General features: G+C 52.5%; 5 protein-coding genes across 5 annotated transcripts; 2 read left to right on the top strand and 3 right to left on the bottom strand.

Moving 5' to 3' along the window:
* Positions 1-1,384: 1,384 nt before the first annotated feature.
* MAA_04898 (ABC efflux transporter) lies at positions 1,385-5,560 on the top strand (the record flags this gene model as incomplete). Its single annotated transcript, XM_007822994.1, has 2 exons — positions 1,385-3,172; positions 3,224-5,560. 2 exons carry the CDS (start codon positions 1,385-1,387, stop codon positions 5,558-5,560), a joined length of 4,125 nt encoding a protein of 1,374 aa, XP_007821185.1.
* A 1,711-nt stretch (positions 5,561-7,271) lies between these two features.
* MAA_04899 (Carbohydrate-binding WSC) lies at positions 7,272-8,858 on the bottom strand (the record flags this gene model as incomplete). Its single annotated transcript, XM_007822995.1, has 3 exons — positions 7,272-7,799; positions 8,401-8,666; positions 8,726-8,858. 3 exons carry the CDS (start codon positions 8,856-8,858, stop codon positions 7,272-7,274), a joined length of 927 nt encoding a protein of 308 aa, XP_007821186.1.
* A 6,740-nt stretch (positions 8,859-15,598) lies between these two features.
* Positions 15,599-16,888, top strand: MAA_04900 (glycosyltransferase family 1; the record flags this gene model as incomplete). Its single annotated transcript, XM_007822996.1, has 1 exon — positions 15,599-16,888. The coding sequence occupies one exon, from the start codon at positions 15,599-15,601 to the stop codon at positions 16,886-16,888; it is 1,290 nt and encodes a 429-aa protein (XP_007821187.1).
* Positions 16,889-17,900: 1,012 nt separating this feature from the next.
* MAA_04901 (ABC transporter) lies at positions 17,901-20,085 on the bottom strand (the record flags this gene model as incomplete). Its single annotated transcript, XM_007822997.1, has 2 exons — positions 17,901-18,001; positions 18,057-20,085. The coding sequence occupies 2 exons, from the start codon at positions 20,083-20,085 to the stop codon at positions 17,901-17,903; spliced, it is 2,130 nt and encodes a 709-aa protein (XP_007821188.1).
* Positions 20,086-20,677: 592 nt separating this feature from the next.
* MAA_04902 (Cytochrome P450 CYP5333A1) lies at positions 20,678-22,435 on the bottom strand (the record flags this gene model as incomplete). Its single annotated transcript, XM_007822998.1, has 2 exons — positions 20,678-20,880; positions 20,941-22,435. 2 exons carry the CDS (start codon positions 22,433-22,435, stop codon positions 20,678-20,680), a joined length of 1,698 nt encoding a protein of 565 aa, XP_007821189.1.
* Between the last annotated feature and the right edge of the window lie 749 nt (positions 22,436-23,184).

Below are 23,184 nucleotides of genomic sequence, written 5' to 3'. Positions count from 1 at the left end.
TCCTCGCCACTTGTTCGTCCGTCAGTATCATGGAGCACAATGACTTTGCTGCTGCCAGCGACTAGAATGGTCGGTGATTTTGGTGGAAATGGCGGCGACTTATACCGGTCGAGAACTACAGCAAACCCTAACCCTGGTTACCCGTCAACGAATGTAGGCGGCACCACAGGGCAATCGCCCAGCGATCGACACAACGCGTGCCATTTTCGCTGCACGCTACCAGTCGGCAGAACAGACTAGCCGTCGGAGAAGAGGCTGCTGTGTTCTGAGCGGAGTTTGCTGCATGAGCCGTGCATACATACATACGTGCGGGACTGATGACCATCGATGTCTTTTGCCCTCGTGGCCCTGTAGCCGAAGTTGCTTCTGGGCCTCGCTTCCAGCTTTCAATGCGAGGCAGCCATCCCAACCTTTCTATTGGACCCAAGTTTGGGTGGCTTGCAGGTCTTGGCCAGATGATGTGAGATTATTACTTGCTTGTTCCAGCGCCACCGCCCATGTCTCAAATCCGTAAAGCTGTTTTCTCTCTTTGATGAAGCTGCTCCGCGTACTGAGTACAGCAGCAACTCAATGTTTGCCGCAAGTTGGCGAGGACAGGCCATATATCACACATACATACATGTATATGGCGCCTGGGATCTAGTTATGTACCTTGGTTTCCAGAAAAGAGGCCACATGGCTGGAACCCTGAACTTGACGTAGCATTCGGCTGGAACCCTCGGAACACTCAGAAGTTCGAATCCCATGGCCGATACGGAGTAGTGAACCGCTGCGGATTTTTAGCCTTTCGGGTGCAGCCAGACCCGGCCCAAAGTCAATGCCAAGTGTTGCTGAGCTTCTAGCCGAGATTAGCTCTGTCAAAGGGCTCTTCGCCTGAGTCCCCGAAGAAAATCGCAGGGGCGGGTCTTGTTGGCCTGCTATCCTGGTAAGTTGTAACGATCCAATCCTGGACCTTCTCATGAGGGGGTTTGCAATGACGAAGTGGACCAAGTCTAGCAACAACTCCAGTGTGTCCTTGGCTGTATAACGAGTTGCTTCATAACTACTTCGTATCGTGACCAATGTCATTGACAAAACCTTGTATACCCTTGCTGTACGACGAGGCAACATGTAAATACATGTAGAAACCGACCACACATGTCTCATCACTCTGATCGAGTCGGTCAGTCGTCGTCACAATTCTACTGGGAATGGTGCCGGCGGAGTTTGTTGGCCATTGGGTTCCCAAAACGGAAAATCCGACCGAACTAAAGAATTACCAAAGGCCTTGGGCCTGCCCCGGGACCAATGTGTCTTCGACTTGCCATCTAGCATAGATTGTTTGGCTGTTCGATACAAGTCAACACCGCGCAGACGGCGGCCTCGACACTTCCGGTAGTTGGCCATGGCTGCCGCCGGCTCCGACTATCTGCCAGACACCATGTCGACCACGTCTGACGCGGAGAAAGCAGAAAAGCCAGCATCTGTGGATACGGCTTCAATCCATAAGAAAGACGAAATTGGCGTTGATAAGAGACGCTTTTCAGTATCTGGCGCAGGCAACCTGTCTCTTGACGATGTCGCCGCCGTGGACGTTCGGATTCGAGACCTTTCCGTGTCGGTGAACACAGCGCCGTCGTGGCTCGAACCGGCTACATACCAGGACTTATTCGATGCCAAGTTCAACACCACGCCGCGTATCAAGCATCTTCTCGAGTCTGTTGCTGCCGATCTCCAGCCGGGAACGCTAACAGCCATCATCGGCGGAAGTGGTTCTGGAAAGACGACGCTGCTCAACACCATGGCCGAGCGCATCATCAGTCCAAGGCTAAATCAGAAGGGTCATGTGGTGTTTAACAGTCAAATGGGTGTCCATAACATCCGCCACGCCTACGTCATGCAGCAGGACACTCTGCTCCCGACCTTGACAGTGCGAGAGACTCTCCATTATTCTGCGGCGCTCCGGCTTCCCTCGACCACGTCTGCTCAGGACCGACGTCGTGTTGTTGAAGAGGTCATTCGCGAGCTGGGACTGAAGGAATGCGCAAACACCAGAATTGGCAACAGTCAATATCGAGGGTGCTCTGGTGGAGAGAAGAGACGGGTCAGCATTGGTGTGCAACTCCTCGCTAATCCCTCTGTTTTATTCTTGGACGAACCGACGACTGGGCTTGATGCTACGAGCGCCTTTCAACTTGTGCGGACTCTAAAGGCCCTCGCGCAAAAGGGCCGGACAGTCATTACAACCATTCACCAACCTCGCTCCGAGATTTGGAACCTGTTTGACAACTTGGTGGTATTGTCCAAAGGCGGTCCAGTATACGCAGGTCCTATTCCGGACTGTCTTTCCTGGTTCACGAGCCAAGGGTTCCCGTTACCGCCGTTTGTCAACCCGGCCGAGTTTATCATTGACATTGCGGCTGTCGATAACCGGACTCCCGAGCTTGAAGCTGATACTATTGCCAGAGTTCGTGGCCTCAAGGCAGCCTGGGCAGAAGAGAGCGCCCAACGCTACCCGCCACTCCTCCAAGTTGTCGACAACAGGAACCGTAAACAAAGCTCCCTTGCGAAAACCCATGCCAGCTTCTTTCGCCAACTGCAAGTCTTGACGGACCGTACCCTCAAGGTGACGTACCGTGACCCGTTGGGCATGGCGGCTGCCATAATCGAAGCAGTGCTCATGGGCATTGTTACGGGCTACATTTTCTTCGACCTCGCTCGTGACCAGGCCGGAATTAGATCCAGGGAGGGCGGTCTCTATACGGCGGCCGGTCTGCAGGGATACTTGATACTTCTCTTCGAGGTGTACCGCATGACCATCGACATCCCGATATTCGACAGAGAGTCGTCAGACAATTGTGTCGACGCCTTGCCGTATGTTCTCTCGAGGCGACTGGCCAGACTACCCACGGAGGATCTTCCGGTGCCGTTTCTCTTCTCTGTGCTGGTGTACTTCCTGGCTGGGTTTGAGCGGACAGCGAGCAAGTTCTTTATATTCTTCGCAATCACCCTTGCCAACCACTATGTGTCTGTTTGTTGTGCAATGACCTGCGTCGTGGCAGTCAGACACTTTGCCGGCGCGAGTCTGATTGCCAATCTTGCCTACACGATTCAAAGCATTGCCTGTGGAATGTTTGTTCAGGTGAACACCATACCCGTCTATGTCAGATGGATCAAGTGGATAGCCTATAATGTGAGTCTTGGCCATCGTTGCGTTACCACATTCAGCTAACTGTTGCCACAGTTCTACGCTTTCAGCGCATACGCAGGAAACGAATTCGAGGGCAATTTCTATGACTGCCCCCTCCCAGGGGGTCAATCGAACCCAGCTTGTAACCAGTACAGCGGTGACTATGTGATGGCATCGCTTGGGTTTCCTGGCCACTGGGTAGCTCGCCCCATCATCATTCTCACGTCCTTCATAGTCTTCTTTATCAGCCTATCCGTCTTCGGGCTGCACTTCCTAAAAGTCGAAATGACCATTGCCCGCGCACGTTCCTCAGACACGGATCTGTCCGCTGGCAAAGAGAAGATGACAGCCCAGTCTATTTCAGAAGTCCGAGCCATCGACCTGCGCCTCGACGACTTTGCCCTGGGCCTCGACAAGAGAAACATGCATGGCAAGAGGCTACCCCGAAAGACAATCTTGAATCCGGTTTCAACCACGTTCAGGGCGGGCGTGTTGAACGTCATCATGGGTCCATCGGGAAGTGGCAAGACATCGCTTCTCAACGCCATGGCGCTGCGACTGCGAAACTCGGTCGGTACCAAATACCGGCCGTCTGGAAGATTGACCTTCAACGGCGCCGTGCCTTCCGACTCGGTCATTCGATCCGTCTGTTCCTACGTCTGTCAAGACGATGACGCCCTGCTTCCGTCCCTGACGGTACGCGAGACCTTGCGATTTGCTGCCGGACTCCGGCTCCCTTCTTTTATGAGCACCGAGGAGAAATACCGTCGCGCCGAAGACGTGCTTATGAAAATGGGCCTCAAGGACTGTGCCAACAACGTGATTGGCAGCGACATGATCAAGGGCATTTCCGGCGGTGAAAAGCGTCGTGTCTCCATTGCTGTTCAAGTTCTCACGGATCCTCGAATCTTACTTCTTGACGAGCCAACTTCTGGCTTGGACGCTTTTACCGCAAGTTCCATCATGGAAGTGCTGGAAGGGCTGGCGAACGAGGGGCGGACGCTCATCTTGACTATACATCAAGCTCGATCGGACCTATTCAAACACTTTGGGAATGTGCTTCTTCTTGCAAGAGGAGGGTTCCCGGTATATGCAGGCTCCGCGAAGCAAATGCTGGGATACTTTGGCAGACATGGATACGAGTGCCCCCAGCACACGAACCCGGCAGACTTTGCGCTGGATATGATTACCATAGATCTTCAACAGGATGATCGCGAAGCAGAGAGTCGTGCGCGAGTACAGACCTTGATCGAACACTGGGGCGCTGGCGGATCGGATGAACTGGACAACACGGTGAACCGGCGGCTATCTGAAATCCAAGAAGCGGACGAGCCAAGCGAGAAGCTGCACGGATTTCCCATTGAGGATGTGAATGGTGAAGAAAAAAAGCCAACGACGAAAGGTATCTTGGTCACCGCGGGAGAGGGCCAAGCATCAAGTGGCTCGCAAGCGCCACCAACTCGACGGTCCTTCAACAAGGCCAAGGTATCTACGCCAGCGGAATTAGGAGCCCTCGTGCGCAAACGTGCATCAATCTTCATAGCGTTACCACTTCTGCTTGAGCGAGCCGTCATCAACACTCGGAGACAGCCGCGGCTCATCATGGCACGCACCATGCAGGTTGTCGGACTCGCAGCCGTCTTCACGCTCTTCTTTGCACCGGTAGGCAACGATTACTACGCCATTCAAAACCGCATAGGCTTCGTCCAGCAGATTGGAGCATTTTACTTTGTAGGCATGCTGCAAAATGTCGCCGTGTATCCGAATGAACGAGACGTCTTTTACCGCGAGGATGACGACGGCGTGTATAGCGTCGAGGCCTTCCTCGCCTCATACACATTAATCGAAGTCCCCTTCGAAATCATTAGTTGTCTCCTATTTGGCGTCTTGGGCACCTTTGCAATTGGACTTCCGAGAACAGTTACCGTGTACTTCGCCTGCGTGTTTGCCTGCTTCGGCGTGGTATCTTGTGGAGAGAGCCTAGGAATCATGTTCAATACCCTTTTCGGACATACAGGCTTCGCAGTCAACATCATGGGTATCTTGCTCTCTGTGGCAAACTCCATGTCCGGCTTGCTTTCCATCAACATGCCGGATTTGTTCAAGGCGGTCAATTACCTGTCCCCCATTCGATACGCGACCCGGTCCGTCGCTCCGTACTCGTTGCGAGATATCAAGTTTACATGCAATAGTGAGCAGCGGCTACCGGACGGAAGCTGTCCCATCGAGACGGGTGAAGAGGTGCTGGATTTGTACAGCTTTAATGTCGACCCGGTTGTCAATGTTGCGTGTATGGCGGCATGTATTGTGGCATATAGGCTCATAGCTTGGGCACTCTTGAAAGTTATGAGGGCACGCTGGGCGGATAGAAAGAGGCGGGAGAAGCATTGAAAAAGGGCAAAGCCGTAGCGAGGCTCAGCGGTTCGAAGGGTATTTAGCATTGCTGACAAATTAATTATTAGATGAGAGCAACATAGGAAGGAAGCATTTCTAACACACTGACGATGAGATGCTTAGTTGCCATAAGAAAAATATTTTCATAGTACCAAATCTCACAGTCGATACCATTCCGGCATAGCAAGTCTCTGACGCGGTCGTGTCTCCTAATGCCTCAGTTTGTGGTAAGTAAAAAATTGTTTTGTGACCATCAGATGCACACTTGGGACCTTTGGGGTGGAAAAGGGGGTTGGTGTTGTGAATTCAGGCACCATCATCGCCTTCTGAATATCATTCAACAAAGAAGATCCAGCATTTCGCTGGGAGGAAAAAACAATCACTGCTGTCTTACTCAGCTGAGTTGCCATCTGGTGAGCCTCGAATGCCAACATTGCCTGGTGCTCATCCGTTTTTGTCGCTGCTCGCTGACCGTCAACTGGCTGACAACCGGCAAGACAGTACACATGTCGCCTGGCGGAGTTATTCACTGCTGCTATGCAATTAAACATTAAGCCCATGGTCGAGGGGAAGATTCATATTCAATGCCCGGAAGCACCTTCTTCTAGGTCCTCCATGCGGAAGGAGGCTACTGACCTCTTGCACCAATCAAACATTTATGACTTGAACATCTCGGCGACAACATTGCGAGGTACTGTACCGAGTAGCTGCATTCGGCAGTGGCGTTGGCTGCTCATAGTTTATTCATTTGATGCCCAAATTCAGGGTATGTATCATCGTATCCTAATCTGCACATTAGGGGCCTCTCGACTTGCACTTACGGCCAGACGCTTTCTCGGGATAGCTCACGAAACGTTTCAGTTTACGCTCCCAGCGACGTTTTGGTGCAGCCAGACATCTACCTACCATCAGCGAAGCAGTCACAGTCTAGCAACTCGAGTAGTAATTGCATATCCTACAAGTGATTTATCATCAATCTGTGACCATAAGGGGGAAGTGATCAGGATGAAAAAAAAATGTCCAATTGCTTTCCTATTCCAGTGTCTCTGATGCAATGCGCTGCCAGTTATCATAAAACCAAAAAGAAAAATAATATATCCTGGCGTTACCGCACCGAATTTCATAAGAGCTGTTACGCTGTATCCGTATCATAACGCAATGTTGTATGTACAAAACCAAGGCTGCACATGCAGCATGTCCTCATCTGACCTGGAGGCACTCCCGAAAACAGGGGTGTGGTCCATCTCTTCCCGCGGCAGAGGAGAGCTGGGCGCAATCAACACCCATTGTGATGAATCCACGACACAAATTCCCGTAGTTGTATCATATCACGTATTCAACATCCTCCGCTGGCCTCCGCCTTGAAACATTTTGCGCAAAATCCACGCCTATGCAGCCGTCGGTCTATTCATCAGTTGCGCAGTTGCGCAGTCAACACCACGAGTCATCCTCATCTGATGCCATAATTTCCGCCCTCAAAAGAACAACAACGCCATCCTGGTATCTTGGAAAATATGCCTATATGCAAATTCCCTCCTCGTGTGAGAAACAGGGCAATTCGATTTTGTTTATGAGGAGCGAAGTAATGTAACATGCTTCGTCACATTCTGTGTCGTCTAAAGTGTCCAAGAAAAAAACAGAGAAAAAATCCCTCGAGTAATGCCGTATGCTGAAAGCCCGGGTGCAGCATCAATTTCGATTTCCTAATCTATTCGGGGTCGGGATTCGTGGTTCTTAACACCTTCGGTTGCTGGATCCTTCTGGAGTAGTCATGGTCATCGCGCAGTGTGTTGACACTCTCGCGACTGCCGCTGCGTGCGTATAGAGTCTGCTGGAAAGGATCCATACGAGGGTCAATCTGCAAGGTGCTGCTCCTATTGCCGGTACTACCCGGTGAGCCAGGGGCACGCGACATTTCCGGACGGCCGGAGCCCATCATCCCCGACGAGCTACCACGTATGCTTGGGTCGTCTTGATAGTCATTTTCTTGTTGTTGCTTCTTCCGTCGGAGGTAGAAGAATATAATGAGACCGGCCAAAACTAAAATTCCGCCAACAACACCAACTACGATTCCAACGATGCCGCCGGTATTCAATCCGCTGTCCTGGACCGAGGCGCCTTGGTTGTCGCCTGAGGTATGTCCAGTTTCTGTAGGTATTATTGTGACCGTCTTGACTGTCCCGTCAGCAGTCAATGTAGATATGGCCGAAGTCGGCTTGGACGTAGCTGCGGTCGACTGGGATGGGGTCAGTATCATCGATTGCGTCGTGGGAGTTCTTAGCGAACTCGAGGTCTAGGGGATAGGCCGTTAGGGTCAGGAGATATAGTGGGCAAAGGGGGATGATTGGGCGTGTGGTCAGGGGCATGGAATTTCGATTGGTTGGGGGGAGATGAGGCCCTACAGTGGAAGAAATGCTGCTGCTGCTGCTGCTGCTACTGATACTGCTACTCGACGTCATGGGCGAAGAGCTAGGAGTAGAAGTAGATGATGGTTTACCCTGCCCGGTCTCAGTCACCAATACCATCAAATTGGCCTGAAACAGACACAAATGCGGATTTGCCTTGCCAGAAACGCCAGATGCAATATAACGAGACTTGCAAAGACATGAAAGGACAACAAGCAACACTTGATTAATGGCATGAAGGACTGCGAGAAAGGTGGACAAGGTATTGCAAAAGGTCGCTCGCCGTGGGGTAAATGACAGGGTCATGCAAGGAGAAATGACTTGAATGACAGAGGGGTGCAGAAAACGGCATGTGAAATTCAAAACGGAATAGACGCGGGCGAAAGGGAAATACAAGTATGCAGGACAATGAAATGATACTGGGGAACTTACCTCGCTTGTAGTACTAGATCCTGCTCCTTTGGTGCCTGAAGGCTGAGCAACATTGAGGAACACATAGCCGTACACACCAGCACCACCACACTTTTCGTCTGGGTAGCCAGGGCAGCCCAAGCTGCACTTAGACGTTGCGACCTGTGCTGACTTTGCAGGTGTGTAGTTGGAACACCAGCAGCTGTTGGATTGTGTGATGGCATAGACGAAACCCTGTGGTGTGCAGAGATCATGGCAAAGCCCATTTGTCTGGAACACGCTGAGGTCTAGCTCAGGTTAGTCTTGTTATGCCGGCTTCAGGTTGAATGAGGTCAATGAAACGTACTCCTGTTCATGTCGGCGGTGTTGAGACTTGCACAAATATCGACGTCAATCGCATCGGCAAGACTAACCAGAGAGGCAGTCATGAGGAGCATGCGAGCCACGCCGCGGGCGCCTGTCAAGTTGAGAGACGGCATTGTGACACAATTTTGCGACTAAACAACGATAAGAATCTAACTGCTGAAGTTAGCTTCCGAGGCATACATATACGAGGCAGGCGAGCAATGAATCCCGTGTACTCTACAGACTTTGCATATGGGCAATGGCCACTCACTTGAACAGTGTACAGATATCACAAGCGAGACAAAGATGTGATGACGAGATCACCACATAGTACGCCAGACGCTAGGATTCTGCTCAGCAGATCGCGGCCATAACAAGACTCAAGACAACACTGAGACTGGAAAGAATCAATTGTTGTGCAGCCGCCAGAGTTCGGGAACAATTGTTCAAATGGCCCCGATCTCAGCCGGTCCGACCGCGTTTGTCCAACCAGGGCGACAAGAATTAGAAATCAGATGATGCAAATAGTTCCAGTTGATGCACTTTGGAAACAACGGGCGCGTCGTTGGGTGACCGGCTCAGACGAGTAAACGATGCCGGCGGTATTTTGTTCTCGTCTCAGGGAGCCAAATGCGTTCGGTTCGAAGAGAGTGAAGGAAGCCGGTGCAAAAACAAGAGTCCGTGGCAATGCGTTAGATGTATTCGGGGCGGCAAGAAAGCGAGTGGAAGAGTTGAGACAGCGAGGGTAAGAGAAGTGCCAAAGAAGGCAAAAAGCAAGCAAGAGCAAAAGCAGCAACAACCCAAAAGCAGTCCAAGCTTGGGAACGCAGGCTAAAAGGGCTCGACAACCACGACGATGGTATTCGAAGGTATTAGTTCGGGGTCGAGGTCATGTGCATGTGTCCGGCTTGTTTAAGTCGTCTTCGTCGTCTTCGTCTTGGACGGAAACGTGCAGTTGCTCTGGTTTGGTTGTGGACAAAGACGACACATGTGTGAATGAGCGACTGAACTAGTGTCTCGTTCAGGCGTCCGGTCGCGGTTCACGCCAGGAATGCTGAATGTCGCAAACAGGGAGGGGGCAGTGGCTCAAATGTTGACCGAGGGACACGGCAATCAAAGCAGAAGGAAATTACAATCCTAGTCCCGAGCCAGCCAGATGCAATTGGAAGCAAGAAATGCAACCTGGTGATAGAGAGGGGAAGAGGTTTGAAAAGGCGAGCGAGGCTGATGGCCAGAGGAGATGCAGGTAGAAGTGCAAGTGGAGTGGTAGAGGGTCGATGGTGCAGGCATCAAGGCCAAGAGGGCAAGACCATGATGGGCAAGTCGGCACAGTCCATCGAGCATGGGCATGGGTTCTCGAGTGACGGCGATTTGGGGTGTGAGTGCTAATACTTGAGACTTGGGCAACTGGAGGGAGGGTGTGCGGGCATCTGGAAAGACGATGGACAGCTACGATCAAGGAACTAGTCTTGCGGACTGGACTTGACATGAGGACAGCTCAGCTTCCCTCCAGTGACAAAGGCGGCAACCACGACCGACATCGAGTGTTTTAGGAAGGCATGGGCGTGTATCCAGCCAGCACCAACTGCACATGTTGCTCGAAACAATTTGCCTCCGCCGAAAGCAAACACCTCGCCTCTAAACCAGCCAAAGCAGCCAAAGCACACCGGCGTAGCGGGCCTGATAAGCGTGACGAGCGCGATGACGGATACACAGGCAGAGCGACGATTGCCATCAATTCATTTGTATCCACAATTATCCAGCACCCGGCGGGGACGAAACGGAGACCTGACCGGGACTCGACCAGGGAATGATCCAAGGTCAAGCGCTGATTGTCCAACACGAAATGCACCATGTGGTGGGGAGAACCCAATGAATTACGCATCGGCATCACCATTGCTAGGTCTGCTGGTAAGGAGTACTCCGTAGTAGTATAAATGCAATGCAATTGTCTTTTGGAGATGCTCATTATCTCCAATTCCGGAAGGGATAGGAAAACAATAAGGACTTTCTCGAGCGGCGACATGTCTCGAGCGATCAGATTGATTTCCCGTACCAAGATACAACGAATGCGTATCCGAACGTGGCTTGTGATACGACTCTCGTACAGAATCCAACAAGAACATACTCCGAATCCTAGGACGGGTGTTGCTCCATCACGGGTTAATCAATCTATTGTATGATGGGTCTGGATCTCACTCAATCAAAGTTTCGCTTGATAAATATTCGGGCACTTTGAGACATGCTTACCACGCCTCAACATCAATCGTTTGACACCGAGACCAAGTGCCTTATCAATTCTTTTTGCAAGGCTTATGTGGCTTTGTCTTGTGCCTCCCCTGGCCAAAAATGGGAGGCATAGCGACCTGGCTGGCCCGTATCATGATGATGAAAGAAGGCTGCTTTGCTCTAGCTATATCGTGCTCATGACGAGCCTTGATTTTGCAAGCCTTGGCAGCAGCTTTATTCCGTGCCTATCCCTTGAGATTTTCGATTAGAATCTGTTCAGCCACTTCATTCAAAACGAAATCAACAAAAAAAAAAAAAATCATATACATACATACATACATACCTATCGACGGAGTGCTAGCTTCCGGCATCGTCATAGCCGTCCCACGTTCCCACACCAACCACACTCAAAGCCAACGCGAAGAACGGCATGGATGGGTAGCAGCACTATCGACGTGGGTACCCAAGCTTGGAACCAGCCAGCAAACAAGGACGCAGGCTGACAGGGTCAGGCTAGTGTGAGCGAAGCTGCGCAGTGCTACCAGGGCTCATTGGAGGCAGATGGCTGTTTGAAGGGCGAGGATTGGCGACAACAGTCCAGTAGTCTGCGTTAGGGCGTCGCGGACCCCTGACGACCTAAAGTAAAGAGGTCTTGGTTGACGGTTGAGAGGTGGAGGGCATGGCGTCACCAGCAGCCGACAAAGAGGAGGCAGAAACAGAAAAAGCAAACAATACATACATAAAGAAAAGCACGGGCTGGGACGGGATTATCACCAACCATTGCTGCTCCTTCACACTTGTGAGGAAAGCTCAGTCAACTCGGCTGACTAAGTATTCGTACAGCGCAGAGTCGACCACTTGGCACAGTCACAGATGGAGTTGCGGTATGCAGTATGCGGTATGCAATGCATATGCACTTGGAGGGCGATGAGAGCAGTGAGAGCGTTGATTGATTGATCGTGGCCATGATGCTGCAAACGCCGATCTTGGCTGCGCTTCGGTCACGTACGCTGGAGAGAAACAAGCATACATACATCAAGTGAGGAGGCGCCCGATACAACGGTTGACTCTTGTTACATGGGAGTGTTGGCTAGCTGGGTGACTAGCAATTGATTTGTAACCTCTGTTGCTTTCATCTGCGATAATGTCCCTTTGCAGCTCTCTGCACCAATTTCCCAATCTTCACATGGGCGTTTGTTGAACAAAAGTACAACACACCGAAATCACAGAGTTACACGGCCAAGGTCTCAGGGGCAGCCCGTCCAAGGCGCTCTGCTCGCTGTATTGTTTGGGGTTTTGTCTTCGATGCTGCAGCCGCAGCCAAACGTGTGGCAGAGACATGGCCGAACCCTAAATCTAGGCTATCGTGGCGTTGTCTCTGCATGTCATGTTGCGAATCCGTCCGCAGATAAGAAAATTCCAGGACCCTCGCAGAAACACCATGGACCATCGGAGTCCGGAAACGCTTCTGTCCTTTAATGAATCGGCACAGGGAGAACAGACAGGATTGAAAACAGAGCCGAAATTGGATTTGCGCACGTCCCCAACACCAACATCTATCTATCCACTTGCCACTTTCCACAGAAGTGCATTTATTGACGCCACAAATCGGCGTTGGTGCCGTGCCGAGGTGCCTGGCGCATAAGTGGGTTGACGGACGGAAATAGATTGTTTACAAGACGGCGTGCATCTGTCCTTAGTAATATTGAACCAGGCTCATGACCGCTTTCGTGGCGCTCACATGCTGTTCCCCTTTGTGGTTGAGAGCGGCACTGGAATGCCGGAGTTGAGAGCGGTAATTATCACGTCACTCCTCATCGGCGGAGCTTAGGTTTGTTTGGCCAGAACCTCGACTTTTTGAACTGTCGACGCCGCATTTGTTGCTTGACCTGTGGCTTTTTGCCGAATGTGCGAATGGTGTCGGGCTGCAGGAATACGAGGCCCTCCCGAGTTTTGAAGGCGGCAAGAATCACGCGCTGCGGCGACGCAACCCAATCTCTTTTTCTAGATGGCCTTTGGGTGTATGTAAAGAGGCTCCCACTCTATGTATGGGCTGGATGGTGCCTTGCCTTGGGTGAAGGTTGTTGGTTAATGGCACCCAGCTAAAGTTTGCGGCCGGGACCACAGATCTGGAGGTTCATGTCCCTCTCTCTATCCTGGCCTCTTCCTGACTCCAGACCCGTGCGCAGGCTAGCGGCATCTGTAATTAGTGGTAACTTACAGAACAAGAAGCCCTCTTCATCGTCGACTTCCTCCCCGTTGACCAAAACACCCTTACCCATGATAGCAAAGATGGGCAGGGGGCAGCCGAACCTTGGCCAGCTGGTTCTCCGACAATGGTTCTCCATCTCCAGCCCGTCTGTTCTCGTCGACCACGCGGATGGGGCGCTAAGACGATTGGTTTCTCACTCACCCACTGCAGGGTTCATCCTGGTTCGTCTCCTGTTGGAAAGAAATAGACAGCGTCTATGTACATATGTACTCGACGGGCGGATTTTCGATATGGACCAACAAGGTGTGAGTTGAGTGGAAGTGGGCAACAGAGCTTAATTAAGAATGTACTACTACTATTCACAGCAACTCCAGCACTGTTGTGTTTGTTTCATGGAGAAGTTATGGAAGCGTGGGAGTTTATAGTTCGCCGGTTTGACATGCTCGGATGGGAAGATGTGGTGTTGTAGAAGACCAATGTCTATGTATATTCGCGCGCGCACACGCCAACATACAATACTCTGGCATCTTTGAAGAAAGTACCAGACGTATTTACGTATTTGTGCCTCGAGGACGATTGGTGCTCATATTAGTCCAGCCCCGATTCCAGCTGCCGAGCCGCATCACAGCGCATGAACAACAGCATGCAGCGCAGACTCTCTGCGCCTCTTCCCTGTAACTTGGACGTGCCTACACAACACATTGTCACACGGCTGCGCATACGAGTATCACACGGACAGTCTTTGCACCAAAGGTGGAGGTAACACGAACACGGCCGTCGTTGCGTATGTATGGAAGCGCGACGCGGCAATCTTGGCACTAGGCATGGACGTCTGTATGATGTCGATATGTATGTACAGTATGTTTGTACGCACGGTATTGGCCCAGCAAGAGCAATGACAGGCTTACTCATGGCGATGGAGTGAAGACACCGGATTTTTTTGGATCGAGGCCTGCGGCAATGCGCAAATTCAGACTCAACATGACACGATGCAAGTCAGTGTCGCCCGGTGGAGGATATCGGGACACAGAAACTCCACATGGTGTCACGTTGTGTCACGTAGTGTTATCATGGAATGTCGTAAGGGCATGATCCTACCTGCTCTGCTTCGGTGGTGGCAAGGCAAACGGGATGCAACCCAGCTTTTGACACTCGCGAATCTCGTGCGATGCAGGTGAGATGCTGCGGCGGATGGCGGTGTGTTACCGATGGGCACGTGCAAATCTAGAAGGACTGTCGAGAGACTAGAGGGAGAGAAGTTGGACACGCAACGCGTTGGTTATTGGGCAACCTCGGTTCATCCCCCGTGGTTGGTTTGTTTTCGTTTTTGAGCCAGGAGCCTTGGTTGATCCAGAATCGAGAAACGTCGTACGAGAGTGGATTACTAGGGTGCATTGTAGTAGTAGTCATTGTTTCTGTCCCAAAGGAACGCGGGATTCGGGTCGAGCGGACATTTGCATAAAGGCAACTTGGGAGGTTATCTTGAAAAAGAGTGCAAAGTACCCGAGTTGGAATTGAGATTGAGTTTCTTTGAGAGAGCCTTGTGGCGAAACTCGTGTGAGACTAGCAAAGCTTAGATTTGCTGATGGATGCACTCTGCGGATGAAGTGTGCCGGGGAGGGGGGTCTACAATAAAATATTAAATAAGTGAAATGAATTGAAATGAGAGAAATGAGATGATAGGGCGTAGACGAGGTGTGCAGAACATTAAGTACATACATGTGTCGGTGGCAGGGAACAATGCTTGGTATACAACCGGGTAAGGGTATTATCTGGCCATCAGACCAGGTTATACTTTACATTAAGTACCACGGTGCTGTGGTGTCGCTGGCCTGTGTATTTTAATCGACAGGCCAATGTCTCATGCCAGACTGTAATAACCATTGGTTAGATGATTGGTTGGCTGATGGTATATAAGTACATAGAGCAGGAGCCGTGTTTAAATTCCAGTGTAGCTGCCGCAGTGACCGTCTTCTATAATTATCCTCGGTAGAGGCCTTGAGTCAGTTTCTACTCTAGATGTTGCTATTTAGTTGCAATAGATTTATATCATCTTGGTGATTTTTCAATTCTTGTCGTGTTTGTCCATCTGGCCAGTCCTCTGCACCTTGCCTCAAAAAGTTTCTGTGAGGACATCGACATCAACTCCACAAACAATGGCCAGTTATGCTCTGTCGGAAAAAAAGAAAAAGCTCCCACCAGAAACATCGCATTAAGAATAGCACCCAGTAAATATACCAGAATTTTATTTTCCAAACAATCCACCCCTCAAAATCATGTCAAACAAGAGACATTAGACCCTCTCGCATCGACTCAAATCCATGCACCGCCACCCATCATCGTCTCGCTTCCGCGCCCTCAACCTCAACCTCATCTTCAACCTCAGCAGCAGCACCTCGTCGCAGCACCAGCGGCGCCGCCACGCCGTGAAGCCATGAAGATCATCCTCCACTCCCACTTCCCAGCCGGCCACACGTACCCCATGCAAGCCGTCGCCCAGGCCCTCGTCGCCCACGGCCACACCGTCCTCTGGCTAAGCAACCCGGACAACGAAGCCCGCGTGCTCGCATCAGGCGCCAACTTCATCCCAACCAAGGCCATTGCCGCCCTCGACTCTCCTCTCATCAAAGCCCACAAAACGGGCCTGTTCGACCAACCCCGGAGCGGCCTCGACCGCCGTCTTCTCGCCCAGGTAGCCGACTACCGCGCCGCGCTGGCCGCCCTCGACGCAGACGTGCTGCTGGTAGACGTCGTCCCCCAGGGAGCGCGGGCGCTCTGCCAACTCGGCGAAATACCCATCTACGCAACGCTGGGAGTCATCCCGCTGTACACGTCCGCGCTGAATGCCCCGTTGGCGGCTTCGGGCGCCGCGCCCCCGGCCTCCTGGGCCCGATGGCTCACCAACGCCGCGAGCCAGCTTGCCGGCCGCTTTGTACAAGCACCGCTGTTCCTGCGCCCTGCCACGAACCGGCAGAGACGGGCGCTCGGGCTGCCCAATCTCCGTTTCGGCGAGCCGCTGGAGGAGTCGGCGTACAGCCCGCACTTGCACGTCCAGGCTTCGTCTTTGAAGCTCGAATTCAACCAGCTTCCAAACACGGCTGCTCACCGGAAACACACCGTGTTTGTGGGACCGCTGGTCACGCAGACGGGCACCGAGCTGTCGAAGCTGCCGTCGTGGTGGTCCGGCTTGTCAAGACAAAACAAGAGAATCATCGGCATAACGCAGGGGACGCTAGCTATGGACCCGACTTCGCTTGTTATCCCGTCCATCGAGGCGCTCCAGCACGACGCTGGCCTCGCTCTCGTCGTGATATCGCCTTATGAGGCGGAGATCCGGTCGAGAACGAGACGGACCGAGAATGTCTACCACGCGGCGTGGCTGCCGTATGATATTCTCCTCCCGCGGCTGGCGCTGCTCATCACCAACGGCGGGTACGGCAGTATCACGCAGGCATTGTCCCACGGGGTGCCGTTGCTGTGTGCCGGTCAGTCGGAGGACAAGAGGGACACCGCGGCAAGAGTGGCGTATTCAGGGCTCGGCATTGACCTCAAGACCGATAGCCCGGATGTGGAGAGTGTCAGACAAGCCGCCTATGCGATATTGGGGGATGAGGGCTACGGATCCCGCGCGAGGGAGATGGGGGATGAACTTAGTAGGCTAGGAGGCGCAGATGCCGCAGTTGAAGCGCTGGAAGAGCTGGTTCGGAATAATGCTGCGTCGTGAATCTTGATTTGAAATGGAGGACTAATATAGATACACACGACAGCACCCGGCGCTGGTGTTCTTCCAATTTCGGGATGCTGGCTCGTGGCCTCGACTCCCTGGGTCGTTTATTTTCCCGGCCCAGAACCTCAAGAAGGCGTCCTTCGTACTCTTCGCGGGCTCCCCCTCCGTTTCATCCTCCTTGTTGGGCAGACTATCAATACCAACAGGCGCGGGAAATGGCAACGGCAACGTCCTGATGAGGCCCGGCGGCCTGAGAAGCGACGCGGGATCCTACTATGGAAAGGGTACTGCCCGCCTTGACTACGATTATGGAGATGACCATTGAGGCCGTGTTGTTCGTTTGCGCGACGGTCGTCGAGGGGGGATCCCCACGCCGATGATTTTCAGACAAAGACTAAAGAGCTGGAGGGCTTTGTAGCAGTGCGTCCAGATGCAGAGTGCGAGCGTGAGTGTGTGGCCGTAGTACACCCAATCTTGATCGCTGCACGGCTTCGCTGCGAGCACGTATGAGGACCAGTACAGATCGCGCATTTGGCCGGCCACTAATTGACCATTGATATACCATCAGCGAATGTATTCCGATGAGGACCGCCGCTGATGCCAAGATGTGTCCGTAGTTTGGATTGCTAGCGCAGGCACCGAGGCCTTTTGTATCAATGATTGAGATAGTATACTGGGCTGTGGCCGATGCATTCCCGACGGAGGCAGCCTCGTGTTTACGCTTCCTGCTCCATCGCACTATTGGCGTTTTCCACTTCTTGCGCATGCTATTGATTACCTGAGTTCGTGCCAACCCAGAATGGGGGGCTGGTGGTAACCGCACGGCAGCCAGTATGAGGGTTCAACATACTCAAGTTGCTTCCGGGTACAAAACTCGGAGGGCTTTCAAGACGGTGTGGCATGTTCCCGCCAGAGTAGATATCCAGACACGGAGACGCTAGTTCCTGTGTGGAAGCCTGGAGTGTTGGTGTAAAATGCACATTACATTTGGTTGGTATATTGGCTACATCTATTTCCGAGTCGAAGACTGTTTCAGCGCCGCCACCTGCTCTCTCTGTTCCTGGGTCTCCTCAACTTCACTCCCATCCTCATTGAACAACATTTCTTGTGCTGCAACTAGTTAGCGTCAAATCTTCACTCATCGAGGAGGCTTTCCGAAACTCACCGCTCCACAGCTCCGAGTAAACTCCAGCACGGTCAATCAACTCCCTATGCGTCCCCATCTCTGCCACCTTCCCATCCTTCAGCACGATAATCAAATCCGAGTCAAAGATGGTACGTAGCCGATGTGCGACAAAGACGCTTGTACGGCCCTTTTCTCGCAGAATTCCGTTGATATTAATCATGAGCGCCTGCTCCGTATGCGTATCCAGCGCGCTTGTAGCCTCGTCAAAGAAGAGAAGCGGCGGATCCTTGAGCAGCAGCCGGCTCATGGCCAGACGCTGCTTCTCACCGCCTGAGATCATCATGCCTCGCTCGCCGACTTTGGTGCTATATCCATCAGGGAACTTTTCGATAATGTCATGGATGCGAGCCCGTTTAGCCGCCGCGACCACTTCTTCGTGGGAGGCGTCAATGGAGCCGTAGCGGATATTGTGCTCGACGGTGTCGTTGAACAGTGGTGTGTCCTGGGGCACGACACCAATTGATTTGCGGAGAGAGTCGAGCTTTACGTCGCGGATATCCTGGTCGTCGATTAGGATCCGACCGTCTTGGACGTCGTAAGAGCGAAAGAGGAGGCGGAGGAGGGTGGATTTGCCGCAGCCGCTGGGTCCGACGACGGCTACTTTCTTCCCGGCGGGAATGGTAACAGACAGGTTCTTCAGGATGGGGCGGTCGGGGTGGTATCCGAATGTCACGTCCTGGAACTTGATTTCTCCTCCGCGCGCTAGGACGAGGTCCTTGGCATCAGGCTTCTCGTCAATACTGACATTGACCTTTTGAAGGTTGAAAAGGGTCTCCATGTCAAGCAGCGACTGGCGCAGCTCTCTGTACACAGATCCCAGAAAGTTGAGCGGCACAGAAAGCTGAAAGACGAGCTGGTTCACCATTACGAGATCGCCCACCGTCAACGAACCGCTGGCCACTCCATCCGCAGCGAAATACATCATGGCAGTCAAGGCCGACGAGAAGATGATATTCTGCCCGCTGTTGAGGAAGGCCAGCGACGTAGCAACCTTGATGGAGCTCTTCTCATACTCCCCGAGGGCCTTGTCATAACGCGCCACCTCGAACTTCTCATTGTTGAAATACTTGACAGCCTCGTAATTGATCAACGAATCCACAGCCACGGTGGAGGCTTTATTGTCCGCAGCGTTCGCCTGCCTTCGGAACTTTGTCCTCCAAGCCGTGGTCCAGATTGTGAAGGCAGTGTAGCCCACCATGGTCAATGCCGTAATAGCAGCAAACTTTGCGCCGTACTGCCATGTGAGAATGCCGCAGACTAGGCTGATTTCCAAGGCGGTGGGTATAAGGTGGAACACCATGCTCGTCAGCAAAAAGCTGATACCCTTGGTGCCTCTATCGATGGCTCGCGTTAGACCACCAGTTTGTTTGGAGAGGTGGAAGCTCAGATCCAGCCGGAGCAAGTGATCAAACACATTGCGCGCAACGCTCCGGATGGCCTTTTGCGCAACAGACGCAAATACCGCATTTCTGACCTCTTGGAAGACTGTGGCCCCTATTCTCGCAGCGCCGTAGGCGACAATCATGCTTCCTGCGACGGCGGCAGCGGTGCCGCCGACAGCCGCGAAATCAATGTTCATGGAGTCGACAATGCTCTTGAAGTAGAAGGGCACCTGGACGTTCAACAACTTGGCTCCGATGAGCAGCGATACGGCCAGTCCCACGCGGATCTTTGTGCCGAAGCTGTCCTTTGGCCAGAGGTAGCGCGACATTTCCTTCATAATGGCCCAGTCAGCCTTGCGCTGCTCCGTCGCCGACTTGTCGGCCATGGCAAGGGGGTCATTGTTCTTGGGCGCTGCCTTGGCGGCCGGCGTTGCCTGGGATAGTATGGCAGACGGTTTCGTCGCGGGCTCCGTCTTCTTTGGCTGTTCACGACGGGTGGCCGACGTTCGGAGGCATCGCGTCGAGGCAATTGGTCGTTGTGGGAGCCATACCGGACGAGTTTGAGCTTGGGACAAGCTGCACCGGGGGCAAAGCAGCGACGAACGGTGTAATAATCGGGGTATCATTGTCATCTGCCTAGGTGGTTGCAATCATTGTGCATGTGGTTGGGAGACTTGGGGTGCGGCTCCAAATGGCGGGGTGAATTGGAGTGTCTCGGCCGGATGGGTTTTTGCAGCAAAGAAGGCCAAGAGTAAACGATACCATAGACGACGGTGGAGAGGCCGGTTGGTTGACGAGTGTTGGCATAACAGCCGACTCCTATTTCTATATTCGTGTCGTGACGCAGCTGAGTTTGGACCAAAGCTCTCAAGGTGCACGCGATCAGAGTGCGGTGCGGTGGGTGAACCCTGGTGCGCCAGCATTGGAAGCTATGGCGTCAGAATTCCAGCCTCAGGCATGATGAGTCTTTTTAATGAGGCCGGAACTATTGGACAGTCAACCTTGCCATTTGGCCCAGAAAGTACGATATCGAGGTATTTATTGAAAGAACACACCGCATTGCATTGAAAATATTGCTATGCCTTGTACACACGGAGCGCTCGCTCATGATCAAATTGCCGCCTGGTCGCCTCAAATAATAATGCAGATACAAAGTCCAGTGTGACCCCAACATGGCACAATATCCATCCTCCTCAGTCAAATGTCTTTCCTGCCAGCTTATGAATTTACATTCCTCCTCTTGATCCACACCTTGATGGGTTTTGTCGGATGTTTCGTAACGGCTCGTTTAGACAGCTCTGGTTCTTCCCAACTCTTCCCCTCAGGAGGAACCATGTCATAGAATGAGAGCACCATGGCCGCATAAAAGAGCATTTCGCGGAGCGCGATTGCACGCCCCTTGCACATAGTTGGGCCGGCGCCTATTCTGAATTAGCCAGTGCCGTTTAAGAAATCACCATTAGCCAAACCGGGCAACTTACCAAAGGGCCTTAGGGTACCCATCTCCACGACTTGCAAGTTGGGACGACCAGTGTCCTCCGTGTGTTTCAAGAACCTATCGTGGTGCCACTCCTTGGGATTCGGGAAGTAGTTTGGGTCGAATTGGTGCATTTCATGTGCTATGTGAGCCATGTGTCCCTTCTCGAGGAAATACGATTCCGTATTTTTGCCCTTTGGCTCCACGACCACGTCTTCCCCTAGCCACTTGACTATCCAGACGCCAGTGTAGACGCGCATGGTTTCAACGTAAGCGGCCTTAAGATGCGGACACTGATTGATGAGGCCGTCCATGTCGAGCTTCTCAAGTTCGGGTGCGATCCATACCGCCGAACCAAATTCATTTTGGGGCTGGGCAACCTGGACAAAAGGGGCAATCTCTTCGCGTACTGTTTCGAGAAGAACGGGATCTCTGTACAGCTCGAAAAGCAACCATGACGTCAGCTGGTTTGCATTCGCATTCATTGTCCAAGCCAGGGCAACGTCACAACTAGCTCGTGCTTCTACAGAGAGGCCATGTTTTCGATACAAGCTGATGCGTGATTTAACAAAGGTGCTGGCATTGTCCATATCTTGCCATTTGACTCCCGGGTCCTCTCCATCCAAATATTTGTCCATAGCCTCTTCAAACTCGCGAGCTTTCGCAATCATCCGTCGTCTGGCGGCTTTTGCGCGCTGCATCTTTGGCCAGGGTATCCATCCTGGCAAACCTGTGGCAAGAGAAAGGAAGCCATCGTCCAACAGCCATAACAAGTCCCAAAAGTCGGGGAAGTTTTCGACAAAGTCGGTTCCAAAGAGCGCAGGATTTGCAGTTTTGGCGACAAAATTGCGCACCAACGACATCAAATCAGCTTCGACAAACTCGTCGCCTTTTGAACTTCGCACCACGTCAACCTTGGCAGACCTCTCCCAATCGGTCTGGTCGGCTGCGGATGGATTAAAGGTGACAAATTCGGCAATGTGAGCTTTTACATGGTCGACGATGCCGTTAACGAATTCGCTTAGACCAGGCTCGGATAACATGTGTTTGAACAGATCTGGTGTTTCGTGTGCAAGGTTGCTGTAGGTGACCTGGTCTTGCTTGCGAAGACCGAAGCTTTTCGTCAGGGCGCGGGCTGCGGTCCATTTCTCTCCTGATGAGCAGCGTGGCCGGTTCCAAATGTTGACCATGATGGAGGGATCGTGAATGACGTGGTGTCTCTTGCCTAGCATGCTGAGCGAAAAGATACCCTCGGGATATCGCTTCTTGAGACTTGCAAGGAATCCGTCCTTGTTAAGGAAGAACTGGAAGGCATGTGCGAAGAAGGGGAGCCAGTAAGCTGGCATTGACGGCGGTGAGGTGCTGCCATGTCGGTGTTTTGACGCAGAGCCGCCGAATAGAACGATTATGCTTATTATGAGTATTGAAATAGTTGCTAGACCGGCGACGGCTGGATTTACTTGTACGAGGTTGAGAGCGACGTGGGTGTGAGCACTCATGGTGAGATTGTGTGGCCCCGTTGCGGGAGCCAGCGACAGTGAAGCAATTTCTCAGCCAATACAATGTGTGAGCATACCGCAAACGCCGTGTCCTCGACCAGGGTACAACTGTCGAATTCCCAATAGCAATCAAGGGTAGGAAAGATGGTGAAGTAAATGTGCAGTGATGTTCTGCGCAGACTGTCGGGGTTTTATGGCATCAAAGCTGCCCGTCACCTCGAACCAACTGGGCTCACCAAAGGTGAATCCTAGAGATGGAGGGGGTTCGGAGAAGCCAAGAGTCTTTGCTTGGGTCTCGATGCAAAGTGGTCCCGATACACCTGTTTGCTTGCCGTTTGTCGTGAATGGAGGCGGCCAGTCAGGTGGATGAAAATGCCAAAGGATGGACGCACGGCTATGGCAAGCTACCCGCCTCCTCAAATCCAGACTAGGGGGAGATTTCGATGTTGGCATGCATGAACCAGAGACGACAGGCAGGAGATGCCCAAGCGGCACCTTCCTCATAACAAGCAGTTGCTCCGAAGGAGCGCATCGCATTCGCCCACCTCGCGGCAGAGCTGTCTGGGGTCTGATCTGGTCAGTCCTCAGGGATATTGAGCGAAAACTGACATCAATTGATGCAGCCGCAAACAGACCATGGCGGTCCCAAGGGACTGGACTGACTTCTGACCCCAGTGGCCCCATCATGCAAGCGAAATGCACTCTGATGCATGGTCAGGGGTTTCGGAGTGGCGCCTCTGCAGCGCAGG

The sequence above is a fragment of the Metarhizium robertsii genome (genome assembly GCF_000187425.2).
Source record: "Metarhizium robertsii ARSEF 23 chromosome Unknown MAA_Scf_1, whole genome shotgun sequence".
Taxonomy (NCBI): domain Eukaryota; kingdom Fungi; phylum Ascomycota; class Sordariomycetes; order Hypocreales; family Clavicipitaceae; genus Metarhizium; species Metarhizium robertsii.
The sequence above is the reverse complement of the archived record's forward strand: the minus strand, read 5'-3'. Positions and strand labels throughout refer to the sequence as shown.